General features: G+C 42.6%; 1 protein-coding gene across 1 annotated transcript in view; it reads left to right on the top strand.

Moving 5' to 3' along the window:
- The window catches only part of mnat1 (MNAT1 component of CDK activating kinase), a 50,217-nt gene that overhangs the window by 28,330 nt on the left and 8,179 nt on the right, over positions 1-13,708 (top strand). Inside the window, exon 7 of the mRNA XM_041811894.1 lies at positions 3,463-3,584. Within this exon, the coding sequence (XP_041667828.1) occupies positions 3,463-3,584 (122 nt within the window). The remainder of the gene's footprint in view (positions 1-3,462; positions 3,585-13,708) is intronic.

Genomic DNA, 13,708 nt, shown 5'->3' with positions numbered 1-13,708 from the left:
TTGTTAGCACAAGTGAGATTCTGGTTGAACTCCACCAGGTTCATGATCCAGTATCATACATCCCTAGAAATAACACTTGTTTTCATTATCATAACATGTATTTCCATCTCAAAAGCAGGAGTTGAAAGTAACAATACATTTACTCAGATACTGTAATTGAGTAGTGTTTTGGGATACTTGTACTTTTTAAAACACATTTTGAAATCAGTACTTTCCTTTCTATTTACACAAGTTTTAACCAGAGTACCTGTACTTTTACTCGAGTATAATTACTATTGTTCTTTTTCTACCTCTACTGACTACACAGTAGCACATAGAGAGACGATGATACGACATCACATCCCAAAACAACTGTTGTACACAATAAAAACTGTAGTGTTGATATCGCAGGGTTAAACATTTCAGAGTTGGTTTAAACTCCCAAAGTATTATTTCTGAGTAAAATGGCCTCCAGTGCTGAAGTTATTTGAGTGTTGATCCACCAGTGTTAGTTTGCTCATTCAGTCACTTGCACCATGAGTGACGTTATCCGCTGAGTTAGAGTGACTGAGTGACTTTAAGTGTTCCTAAAGAGTACCTAGTGTGTATTCTTCATCAGTATGCATTGCCTTGCTATGGCGCTGACTGTCTACTTTGTTCTTGTTAGAGGAGACCCACCTTGCCCCAGATTTTCAAGAGTAACTGAGTAACTCAACAGCCTGGTTGGAGATCTGTTTTTTTGTTGTTCTTGCCAATTAGCAAAGATCATATTTTAGTGTACAACTCCTCATTAGTTGTTCGGTACTCGGTACCTAAAGTACTTTTTAATTTAACTTGAGTAAATGTATAGATCAGTAATTTTACTTTTACTTAAGTAAATTTTAACCAGAGTAACTTTACTCTTATTAGAGCACAGCAGTCGTGCACTTCTTCCTCCACCTCTGCTCTAAAGCCAGCACAAGCAGCAGGGTAATACTCATCTCTCCTGGTGTTCACAGAAATTTATATGTCTTTAGTTTTTATAGAGGTCTTCATACAGGGGACACTGAGAGGCCATACACATATTCTACTGATGCAAATATGAATCTCAGCTGATCTTAGAGCTACTGTCATACACTGTTACATGTACTGGCAGCAGTCTGTGTTTCATAGGCAAATGTTGAAGTTCATCTTATCTTATTTTTGGTGTCTTTCTGTTTTTCCTTCTTATATTTAATCTGCCAACTATATCAACACTAAATGCAAAGAGGCCTCTTGTTGAGACCGGTCTTTATTTATCAAAACATACATCAACACCATACTAGTATAAGGGCCAGGGCCTTAAATTGGGATAGGCTTTTATTACAGGTTTAAAAGAATATAAAAATATCAATCAATACAGATACTCATTATTCTTGCAGAAGTAGAAAAGTGCAACGCTCCATAAAGTTGGATAAACTTCCACTCTTCCTGCCCCTGCAGCTTTTTCAGCTGCATTTGTAAACTATTTCTGTTTGCAGCATGTTTAGACCTGCTTGGTTAAGGTAGAAGAAAGTCATTCTCACTAATAGGGCTAGGTGATATTGGTTAAAAAAAAACAAACAAAAGCAAAAGCAAAAATCTCCTTAAGCAGTATTTGCATTTTTGTTTTGCAATGTGAATACATACTGTGAAGTAGGAGACAGGAATAAAGTTGCTGCTTAAACACTATTTGTAAATCAGATCTATCATTAAAGAAAGCGTAAGAAATATTTTGGTGATGTGTGTTAGTTTTTTCTCTAGTTATCCCACGAGCTGGCCTGCTTACTAGAGTGACTTCCATTTTGTGAATGGATAAAAAAGCTCATTGGTGTCTCCATGTGCATCTTTGGTTCAGCAGTAATTTCAAGCTCAGCTTCGGTAGCTTTTTTTCCTTTTAGTGAGGACTAAAGCCTATGTGAGGGCAGGCAGTGTGAGGCCGGGGGGCACATGTTACTCGTTTAGTTTGGTTTTCATCAGCTCCCCTCTGTGCTCTGTTGTTTATACACCCCCGCTTCTCTTGTATTTGCTTTCTTTCTTTATCTTTTTATCTTTTCTTTTGTCTCTCAGTTCCTCTGCTACTTGCTTAAAAAGTCTGTTTGTTTAGACATCATCGTTTTAATCCCAGGTTTGTTTCATGACTTTGGCTCATCTTCTGAATCTTATTACTTTAATACTAGAGAAAGCCCAGTGCTCTGATGCTGTGTGGAAATTCCCCTTTGATGGCAGAGCCCCAAGTTGAAAATTTCTACACTGTCCTTGAGAAGTATCATGTTTCCCTCTCCATCATTATGGTCAGGGGAATTAGGAACTGCAGTTGTTTGACTGAATTTTTGTATAATGGTTGTAGGGGACCAAGTTCTAACTTTACTAATATAGGGAACCTTTTAGGTGACGTTCAGAGTAATCGTTTTAGATTGATCTGTGGAACAGATAACCTTGCAAAGCAGATGTATACGCCTGTTTCTGTGTTTCTCACTGGCGAATCCATCTTGCAAAGCTCCCACCTGAACCGTTTGGGCCTGGTTAGAAAGTGACAGGGCCAATCAGCGCTGAGGGGCAGTACTTTTGAGGACCGCAGAGTCGGGACGTAAGCAAGCAGCGAGAAGAGGCCGGTGCATGGCGGAAGAGCTTAGCGTGGATGCCACTAAAGCATCAGTTTTATCAGAACTTGATGACATTTCTTCATTAAAGGGAGAACAAAGAACAGCAGTTAGTTGTTTTCTGTTCAAAATTAACAAAAGTCATGTACTGATATTTCTACAGTTGCCATGGTTTGCGTTATGCAGTTCTTTATGGAGTTTAGTCCTTTGGTAGGGGCGCAGGCACAGTTTGTTAGCAGCTACGTCATGTGTTTTGTTGCTCTGATTGGCCTGAAAAGATGTGACAGAACGTTCATCCAGTCACCCTCCAAGTTTTTTTTTTTTTCAAAGGCTCTGCCCTTTCCCAAACATCGCCTGTGAGTGGTTTTCCAGATGGATGTGTGAAAAACATCCATCTGGCATGCAACAGATGAAACAGTCAGAAATCACAGCTGAATCAGCTTGTGCCACCTGCACATTTACTTTGGTCTACCAAGTTCAACTTTCTCTACATTGTTTGTTTGCTCTCTTCTCTATTTTTACATTAACTTTTCCTTCATGATTTCATGAACAAAACCCACAGCTATTTCTGCGATTAGCATCCGGAGCAGTTAGTTTTCAATGGTTAAAAAAGCTAAATCATTGTCTATTGTTTCTCCACCTCACTAGCAGTACCAGGGGAAATCGAAAATGGCGTAACTCCATGTCTAAACTAGTCAGTTAAGAACAGTTGGTTGTAAATGCTGCAGTTTGATTGACATTAAGCCTCCTCCAAATTATTATGTTCCATTTCTGTCTCACTAACTTTTCCATCACTAAAGTTTCCCATGTTACTATGCAAACTTTAATAAGACAATAAAGATTATTGTCCATGGTTACATGCTGTCTCTGTTTTTCTTTACAGCGTCAGACGGTGTCACTTCAGCCTGTGCCCAGGATAGAGGAAGTTCTGTACCACTACAAGCCCCTTCAGATTGAACTCGGTGGACCCCCAGTGCCTGAACTTGAGCAGCTTGGCAGACTTGGGTAAAAGCACACCAATGTTACCCATCCACACTTATCAGAGATAGAGGGGGATATTATGGTTTTCAACCTGTCATGTAGGGTGTCAGAAAAAAATGAAAACAAATACTGATGACTGTTTGAATAATATGCAGCTCTGTAAAACAAAAAACTTGAACTTTACCAGCTCTGTACAGTCTTAGTCTTCCTGTAATTCAAAGGCAAATAAGCAAGGTTCTTTCCAGGGATTTACCATGAATTCAATCAAAAGTTCTTTTCTAGGAAGTATTGGAAATTGTGCGGCATAGCTGCAGTAATTTACTGTACAACTTCTGGTTCATGGTTAGAGATTGCTTGGAAAGCCTGGCTCAGCTCAGATGACTCTTTTCTAATTATCCGTGAGAGTGAAAGCGAATAAGGAGGAGGAGGGTAAGGAAGGAGAGAGTTAGTAACAACCATCGCTCTGCCACAAGCCGCCACAGTGCCTCTGCAGGAGCGTCCATTAACACACACAGGAAGTGCTTTCCCCGACGGCCCCTTTGGGCCAATCAATCCACGACGCCATTGGTCCGGTCCTTGCTGAATGTAGGCTATCCATCAGACAGGCCAGCGCCCAGCCATCTGCACTACAACTGACTGGCACTGAAGTCTGCCCACACACTGAAAGCAGCCAGCTTTTATTGGGTGATAGGAGCAAAACGGGGTCAGATTGTTTTTGGGTGAGCTCTCTGACTCTGAGCATGGCTTCGCCCAGACAATAACTTTCATTTGGCTGAGAGGTGCAGATTTGAACTTATTGTCAGTATGTTTAGGATAAGTATTTTCTAGTTTATTCTTCTTGTATCTTCAGATAAAAGTTCATATTGACTTTTGTTGCACAATCCTGTCCACCTAATCACCTGGAAAATCCCCTACTACAGGTGAAATGTTTTTTACTGAAAGGATTGCAGGAGAGTTTAAGCAGAATAACTGATACTTATTTACATTATGTATTCAGTGAAGTGCTGAGGTCCTACTTCTTTTGGCCAGGCTGATCAATATGCAGATGAAACACATCTCACAATTTCTGCCGCATGCTGGAGCTCAGAGGAGGGGAGAAAGGAGGGGGGTGGTGTCAGCAGTTCAGGGGTCCAGGAGGACCGACGCTGGAGAGGAAGGGCTCTGCTACAGAGATAAATGAGGCTCACTTCAGTTAGGAACAACAGTCCCACTGCAGCAGGCCGCAGGCAGCGACACAGAGAGGCCCCTTCAGACAGACCACAACTCCCAAGATGCAATGTGCTGTTAAGTAAAAACAAGGAATAGTGCTGACACTTCTGCACAGTTGGCAGTTTGCAATTTAGCTAAGTTTGAGGTTTTGTGCATGCAAGCTCAGATATACATAGACGATCAAAATGCACACACACACACGCTCACAGACGGTGTCCCTTAAACGTGCTGTACATTTTGTGTCATACACACTCACTCTCACCTCTGTTATTGCAGTCCTAGCAGTTCAGCTACTATGGTGTTTGTGTGATGTGGTAAAAATTCACAGTGTGTGTGCAGAGCAGAAAGAAGGCAGACAGCGTTGAGAGGGTGAAAAGTGAGTCCCCTGTGTCGAACGTTGGACTGCAGCTCCAGTCCTATGACCTGTGAAGGGAATATGCTCTAAAGTGTTAGGAGATATGGATGTGCCTGAGTGTGGATGAGGTGAAAGGGGCTATGAGGGGGCCGGTACTTATTTTAAAACATGGCTGTTTGTCTTGGTCAAGGCCCATGGTGACAGCAGCACCGCTGGTGATTTGTCTTGGACACAGCCATCAAGTGAGACTGGAGAGTTGAGCTCACACATTCCCCTCCCTGGTGGCCCTGGGGCCCCTGGGGCCTGACTCTTGCACATGATGTCCAGTCAACACAGGACTGAGCGGAGCCATACATTTCTATTTCAGTGGACTGCTCTCCTTCTCTTTCTGTCTCGATGTCTGTGTCTTTTTCGCCTTGTCCCTTTGCCCCCCAAAAAACCGCAGGAGTGCTGCATGGCTGCCAGGAAAAAGAAGGGCCACGCCTCTTTGACTGTCTCTCCCTCTCTCTGTCAGCTGTACCTGAATAAATATGGGCTGAACTGAGCTCTTCTATTAAAGACAGCTGCCTCAATACTGGAGCAGAGGAAAGGCTGCATGTTCAGGCAACAGGGGCCTCCAAGAGTGCCCATTCAGCTTTAACATCTGCCCCCCTTCACATTTCCAAAATGCTCCTCCCCTGATGTGTAAAGGTGCGTTTGATATGCCACAGAGGATAAGGCCCCGACTGTGTGAGGTTTCTATATTACGCCGTCCATCTCATTGAATGGCACATACCCAGAACCATGCGTGAGCCGTAAGAATTATGAGTCATCTATGAATGTAACATTACAGCCAGGACTCCCAAAGTCCTGCCATGGCTCTTTGCTTTTATGTAGAGCACTAAAAGCCTTTAATAAACAAAATCAAGGTTGAAGTAAATACTTTTTTGGAGACACAAACAGAAACATATGATGTTTACATTGACATGGCTGTGATATGAATCCCAGCACACAGAAATAGACGCAGTAGTTGTTTTAACTCCAGCCTCTTCTCCTTGCTGACATAACCTGAACAGACCTCCATCAAAATACACAGTCCTAATGAAGTCATGCCAGCATAACAGTATAAACAGGTCTGTGTTAAGGTACATGAGCTCATTAGGACATGCGCTGACGACCTGAGAGAGACATGTTAATCCGATTTTTTTTATGTTTTCAAAAGAGCATCTAGATCTGACTTTTCTCTCACAAGAACACTTTGAACCTTTTTTAAATTTTTACTCCAACTGCGTAGGCGTTGAAAAACTGACTGGGATCTTGGAAAAGGACAAATCATATTCGGGGGGGATAAGGGGAAAGAGAAATTGGCTGCGGAGCGTTGAAAAATTCAACTCAAACCTCAAGTGCTGACAATGAAAGCTAGCCAGAACAGTTGTTTGTGTTGGCACTGTTCGCCCTGAAATTAGCCCATCTCTCTCTGACAGAGGTTGCTCAACGTACTTCGCAAAATGCCAGTGTGTATAATATTATGAAGCTTTGCCTCCCCCACCCCCTTCTTTCTGCATTGCTTTTCATAATTGGTGGAAAAAATGAGGTTTTCTGTTGGGAGCGCTTGTCAAGCATCCGTCTCTTGTTGGTAGGGTGAAGGAGAGCAGCTGAAAGAGCAGAGTGTTTAGTCTGGAGCTCCTCTCTTGGGGATGTGCTTCTGTATCGGAGGAAGTGGTCCTCAGATCACTTTCTTTAACCAAAACAGACAACCAGTGACCAGGCAATGGGTTAAAAACAGATGGGTAGTTTTTTCAAGTCTTGTTAGGTTTTGATCTTGACGAATAAAGATTATCAGCAGTGTAGATAACAGAACCTTTATAGATGCCCTATCAGCCCCTCCTACCCCTCCTTTCAGATACTCCAATAAACAATCCCTCCTCTCTAAATTATGAAATTATGAATTTCATAATTTCATAATTTAGAGGGGAGGGATTATGAAATTATGAATTTTAGATGATTGCTTAGGACTTAGGAAGTAGCACATGACTGACATTTTTAAAACAGAGCATCCATCATTTTCATTTGGGTTAGGCAATTGATTAGGGATTTACAATACTGAACTTTTGCCGATACCGGATATGCCGATATTTAGCAAACAATTTTAGCCGATTTCGATGCTGATATTTAAATGTAGTTCAGACCTAAAACTTCAGCTCTTTGAGATGAACTGTTTAACAACTTCAGTTCTCAAAACACACTTAAAAGTGTGAGGAATGTAGTTGGTAGAGCAGGCGCCCATATTCAGAGGCTGTGGGCCTTGACACACTGGTTGCAGGATTGATTCCTGGCCTTGGCGCATGTTCGGTGCATGTCTTCCTCAACTCTTTCTCTCCCCATATTTCCTGTCTCTTCAGCTGCCCTCTCCGAATAAACGGCAAAAAAGCCCCTAAAAGTAATCTTTTAAATCTTTAAAAAAATTGTAAGGAATAATGATAGAGACAGACTTCAGCTGAAGTAGGTCTGTTGGTGCAGCCTAAAACTCTACTGATTTATTTTTTCGTACAGCCAATATTTGCAGTTGATATAGGCATTTTTATAGCCAAAATACCAGTTGGTGACATCAACAGAAATATTCATATCTGTAGATACTTGCATCTACAGATAATATTGTGCATCCCTACAATTAATTGCCATTTTATTGTTATCACTATATAAAAATTACACAAGTACAGGCTCAATGCCGATGTTTAACATAACATTTTAACTGATTGCGAGTACCAATGCCAGTGTTTTATTACCTCTTTTGGTTTTAGACTCCCAAATGCCAACATTTTCTCGCATGTTTGACTGCAAAAACAGGTCAGATCTTCTGTCTGATTAAAAAAAATAGCTAGTAGGTGTGCTCGATGTCATTATTAAACTGATACTACACAACAAATAAAAATCTGCTATATGTTGTTAGCCACATTATTTTCTGATTCCTGTCAAAAGGGCCGATATCACCGATCCAGATGTTGAGCCAATGCATCCCTAGTACAAAACAACTGAGTTATAGCAATATGAACTCATTAATATTTGTTTTGCCCCTTATACCGGTACATCTCAAAAAATTAGAATATCATGAAAAAGTTCAATATTTTTGTCACTCATTTCAGAAAGTGAAACCCATACATTATATAGACTCATTACACATAGAGTGAAATATTTCAGGCCTTTAATTCTTGAAATGTTGATGATTATGGCTTACAGATAATGAAAACCCAAAATTCTGTGTCTAAGAAAATTAAAATATTACATAAGATCAGTAAAAACAGGATATTTTAAACAGAAATGTCAGGCTTCTGAAAAGTATGTTCATTTCTGTGCACTCAATACTTGGTTGGGCCTCCTTTTGCATGAATTACTGCATCAATGGGGCGTGGCATGGAGGCAATCAGCCTGTGGCACTGCTCAGGTGTAATGGAAGCCCAGGTTGCTTTGATGCATTGTTGGGTCTGGTGTCTCTCATCTTCCTCTTAACAATACCCCATAGATTCTCTTTGGGGTTCAGGTCAGGCCAGTTTGCTGGCCAGTCAAGCACAGTAACACCATGGTCATTGAAGCAGCTTTTGGTACCTTTGGCAGTGTGGGCAGGTGCCAAGTCCTGCTGGAAAATGAAATCAGCATCTCCATAAAGCTTGTCAGCAGAAGGAAGCGTAAAGTGCTCTAAAATTTCCTGGTAGATGGCTGTGTTTACTGTGGACTTCAGAAAACAAGGTGGACCAACACCAGCAGATACCATGGCAGCCCAAATCATCACTGACTATGGAAACTTTACACTGGACTTAAAGCAAGGTGGATTCTGTGCCTCTCCACTCTTCCTCCAGGCTCTAGGACCTTGATTTCCAAATGACATGCAAAATTTACTTTCATCTAAAAAGAGGACTTTGGACCACTGAGCAACAGTCCAGTTCTTTTTCTCCACAGCGTGAGACGCTTCTGACATTGTCTCTGGTTCAGGAGTGGCTTGACACGAGGAATGCCACATTTATAGCCCACGTCTGTGCATTGTGGCTCTTGATGCGCTGACTCCAGCCTCAATCCACTCCTTGTGAAGCTCCCCCAAATCCTTGAATGGATTTTGCTTTACAATCCTCTCAAGGCTGCGGTTCTCCCTTATGCTGGCGCAGCATACAGCACTCTGTGAACAACCAGCTTCTTTAGCAATGACCTTTTATGGCTTACCCTCCTTGTGGAGGGTGTCAATGACTGTCTTCTGGACGTCTATCAAGTCTGCAGTCTTCCCCATGATTGTGTAGCCTACTGACCCAAAATGAGAGACCATTTAAAGGCTCAGGAAACCTTTGCAGGTGTTTTGAGTTAATTAGCTGATTAGGTTGTGACACCATGACTTTCCAATATTGAACTTTTTCACAAAATTCTAATTTTCTGAGACATTAAATTTTGGGTTTTCATTATCTGTAAGCCATAATCATCAAAATTTCAAGAAATAAAGGCTTGAAATAATTTGCTTTATGTGTCATGAGTCTATATAATATATGGGTTTTTCTTTCTGAAATGAGTGACAAAAATATTGAACTTTTTCATGATATTCTAATTTTTTGAGATGTACCTGTATCATTAACGCAATAATACATTTTGTTGTTGCATATTTTTCATGTTGTGCAATTCTAGTTTTCACCCCTCTTAAATTTCCTAAAGTCTCCATTGAGAGTGACTTAGTCTTTCTGTTATCATGAAGTACTTACATACGGACATAAAGAAGTGATACATTAATGTTTAATCACCTGAATATATAAAATTATGCTATTTTTATTAACTGAGAATAAGTCTTTTATTCATACATAAGGAGGATCCCCTCCACAAACTCTGCAATCTTGGATTTTTGTATCTTGCATATTTCTATAGTACCAATGAAGGGACCAAACAACAGTAACTGTTTTTTTTTTTAATGCAACTGTTGGCCACAGTTAATACCAGAAGGAAGCATTACTACCTAGTATCTGACTGTGAGATGTAACAAAAATGTTCCCGATTTTACACACTTTACCTTTAACATCTACTTAAAGGATGACTGCTCACTGTTCTGGTTGAGAGCCAGGGGTTAATGGCTCTCTGCTTTCCTCCTGCTGGTGTTCCCTAGCTTTCCAAACATCCCTTGGCGTCTGCGTTTTTATGTGAATGATGTGTGTATCTGTTAGTTTGCTTGTCTGTGTGTTGAATCATTCTGCATGTTAAGTGCTTTGGTGGGAGGGGAGATATTCAGAAAAGTCAGTGGTGCCATCATAGCCCTCTAACTTCCTGGCAGTTGACTTCTTTAGCCTCTCCCTGCTTTCTTGGCCTGCCTCCAGCTCTGAGCTCTCCATCTTTCCAGCTCATGGCCAAAAGCACTACCAGTGACCCTTGATTTGGCTCTGCGAGGGTGCAGGACCACTAAACATGGACTATGGAGTCCTCTTGAATCCATTTCTGCCATCACTAAATGAGAGAATATGAAGTTTAAATTGCATACAAATCGTTCTTTCCTACCCTTGCTTTCCCACTCTCACTCTGATGAAAGTGCAAGCCAGCTGTGATATTCCTCTCTTTCACTCAATATGTAAAGATCAGCTGCTTTGGAGAAATCTTGAGTAACAGCCGTGAATAGTTTTTTCCACGTATCCCAATTCCTCTGATCCCCACAGGGCGCGTATCCATCTGATGGGCCTGACGGGGCTGGAAGGGCCGAAGGGGGGGGGGATCAGAGGTTGCTGACCTAGGGGGGAGCTGAGGTGCTGCACCAGGACGTCAGAGTGCTGAGACTGACGGGAGCAGAGTGATGGCACCTTGGAGAGGCTGCTCTGGTACTCTTGGCCTCAAATAGTCATGCACTCACGCACTCAGTTTCACACAAACGTGGCTTTGATGCTTAAGTTATGAGCTGGAGAGTGAGGCGCCGGTTAGCATGACCTCAGATGAACTCCTACAAGAGCCACAGTCTTTGATCTACTTTTACTACCATTAGATAGCGTCTCAGCGTGCATGTTTTGCTTTCTTCAGCCAATTAAATTCTATTCTTTTATTCTTTGATACTGCCAAATATTACCATTCATAGGGGAAATAGTTTATTTGGCTCTTGCATAACAGAAGGGCTTTCCTTTAAATACTTTGGGCTTGCCACCATAACCAAGACCTAAAGCTGAACTTCGTTTCTCAGAAATCTGATATCCTCCATTCTTCCACACTACACACTCATAGCACATGCCTCTGTTTTGTGCTACAAGATATAGCATAGTAAGTAACTATAGACATCAGTGCAAAGCTTCTCTGACCATTTAAGTGTTTCCATAACTCAAATCTGAAAGCCTGACTGCTGCCACGGCTCCTAGATCTAAAAATTTGCATAGCAAAATGAGCGCTCAGGCTGAGTAAAAGTATGGAGGTTCAGGTCCATATATTTGACTTGCAAACCCATCTGTGTCAACAGGATTCCTCATCGTCTTTGACAGCACACAGCCACCACCTTGCCTCAGTTTCTCTTGTACAGCATGTTCTTACTCTCCTTGTTACAGACGAGATGAGAAGCAGAGTGGAGCGCCGCCACTGTCCGATTCCCCACCAGCCCCCACCCAGGCCATTATCCTGTCTGTCTCAGTAAACAGACCATTAACAGACAGAGCTGGTGGAGGCCAGATCACTATTGTTTTCCCTCCCATAGATCTGTGCAAATATTGATCTTCTCTTGAAGTATGAGTCAAAATAAGCACATGCTGTAGTTGACTGGAGGCTTTTTACTCGCGGGTGAGTCATTTGTGACCCAAAGACCGGGAGAAATACAGAACGATAGAGCCAGAGAAACATTTGTCTTGTGTGTATTCTGGTCTTCTGAAAGGGCTCTGCTTTTAGTGTTATTGTTTTCCTTTTGTGGGCCATGTGCCAGACAGACCAGCAGTCTCCTCCAGGAAGGAACCCGAGCCAGGCCAAACCAGGCCATCATGGCCAGGCAGGGAACTCCGAGGACAACAGCGACTCCTCCCTCTGAGTTTATTTGTATCACACAGCCTAGAGGCGGCAGGGTCAGCAGTGGGCAGGGGGTGAGGTGATGTCTTCAGACTATTTTAACACAAACGGCATGTAGAGGTTTGGTTTTGGGTTTGATGGTACTTGTATTTTTGTGTTTTTCCCTTAAATACCATCAGTCCTGAACTCTCTGCTTCTCTGCTGCTCTTCACCCCTGGGGCAAAGGGCCTGGCAATGTACAGGGGGATTAAACGGCTCATTTTCCCTTCTTAAGAGCTGGAGAAAGAAAACAAACTTCCATCACGTGGGGCTCATCTGTGGGACCTACCACACACCTAACATTAGGAGGTACTTCTCCGCTATGTAACGTGAATAATCAGCCTCCCACTGCTGTCGCTGTTAGAGCCTTTTGTTTTCATCTGCCCCCTCCCTTCTTTGCTCTGTTCCCATCTCTCTTCCTAATTGAAATCCTCTTTTTTTCCTCTGCCTACTGCTTGAGGTGCTTCAGTAACTGATACCTGTGGAGGCACCCCCCCTCCCTCTTGGGAATGCTCTATTCTTCCTCGATGTATCAGTTCTCTTTTCCCTGAATGTGACATCAAACTTTCAGGGCTCCTTTGCTTACGTTCCTGTATGGGTGTGCCTTGTGCTAGCAGCAATTCACTGAACAGCATATGTCCTTCCATTGTTTACGGCCCCATTTGGTTAACGATGACACTGATGTCATGTCATTATCCTCCCTCTCCTGTCTGGTTTGCCCTCCTCCTCCTCTCCTCCTTCCTCTAAGCTCTCTGGGAGGCAGAGTTATCAAGTGGCAGCTCAGGAGACGAGAGAAAGATGCTCTCTGTATCAAGTGGCTAGCGTGTTGTGTGATGCCTTTCCAAGCCTCATGGCTGCTGCGGTTAGATGTGAGGGCAGCTGCCCACCCTGTCAGCCAGCCTCTACTGCCCCCATCAGGTCACACAAAGGAGGTGCAAGTCTCAGACGTGGGTCAAAGCACTGGATAAGAAGTGACAGGTGATGCTCAGACCAGGAAGTAAAGTAGCACAAAAGGCCTTTATCTGAGCAAACTCCACAATGCTCTCATTTATAGACAGAAAACAAGCACACCTCTCAGTTGTTATCACTTTTACCAACAAGCTGCCTTTCTGAGGACAGCTTACAGCTTGCCAGTCTCTCCACAAGAGAATGTATTTCTATAAGCGTTAATGTCAAGTTTCACCCAAAGCTTCTGTTAACACTCTCAACATGTTCTCCCCTTAACTAAGTGTTAGCAACACTAGCCTTATATCTCCTCCTCTTTTGGGTTGCAGAGACTCAGACTCAGCCTGTCAGTAGTGATGATAAGACACACGATAATGGACAAGAGGTCTGTGAGTGTATGATGTAAGCGTTTAAAGCCCCCTCCCTCAGAAACACTCACAGAGCACGACTCGAGCTAATCTGGTGGACAGTGGGAAGGCTAATGGCTGAGGATCTGTCTCACACACTCACACATCCCAGAGGAAGCTGCATTCAGTGGAAAAGAGTGTGACCTCTGGCCTGTAGTGATGAAAGACTGCTGTTGACAGATATAGTATACCTGTGAGAGTCCTCTGTGTTTGGCTTGTCTGCAGGG

Source organism: Cheilinus undulatus, linkage group 18, assembly GCF_018320785.1.
Source record: "Cheilinus undulatus linkage group 18, ASM1832078v1, whole genome shotgun sequence".
Classification (NCBI taxonomy): domain Eukaryota; kingdom Metazoa; phylum Chordata; class Actinopteri; order Labriformes; family Labridae; genus Cheilinus; species Cheilinus undulatus.
The sequence above is the reverse complement of the archived record's forward strand: the minus strand, read 5'-3'. Positions and strand labels throughout refer to the sequence as shown.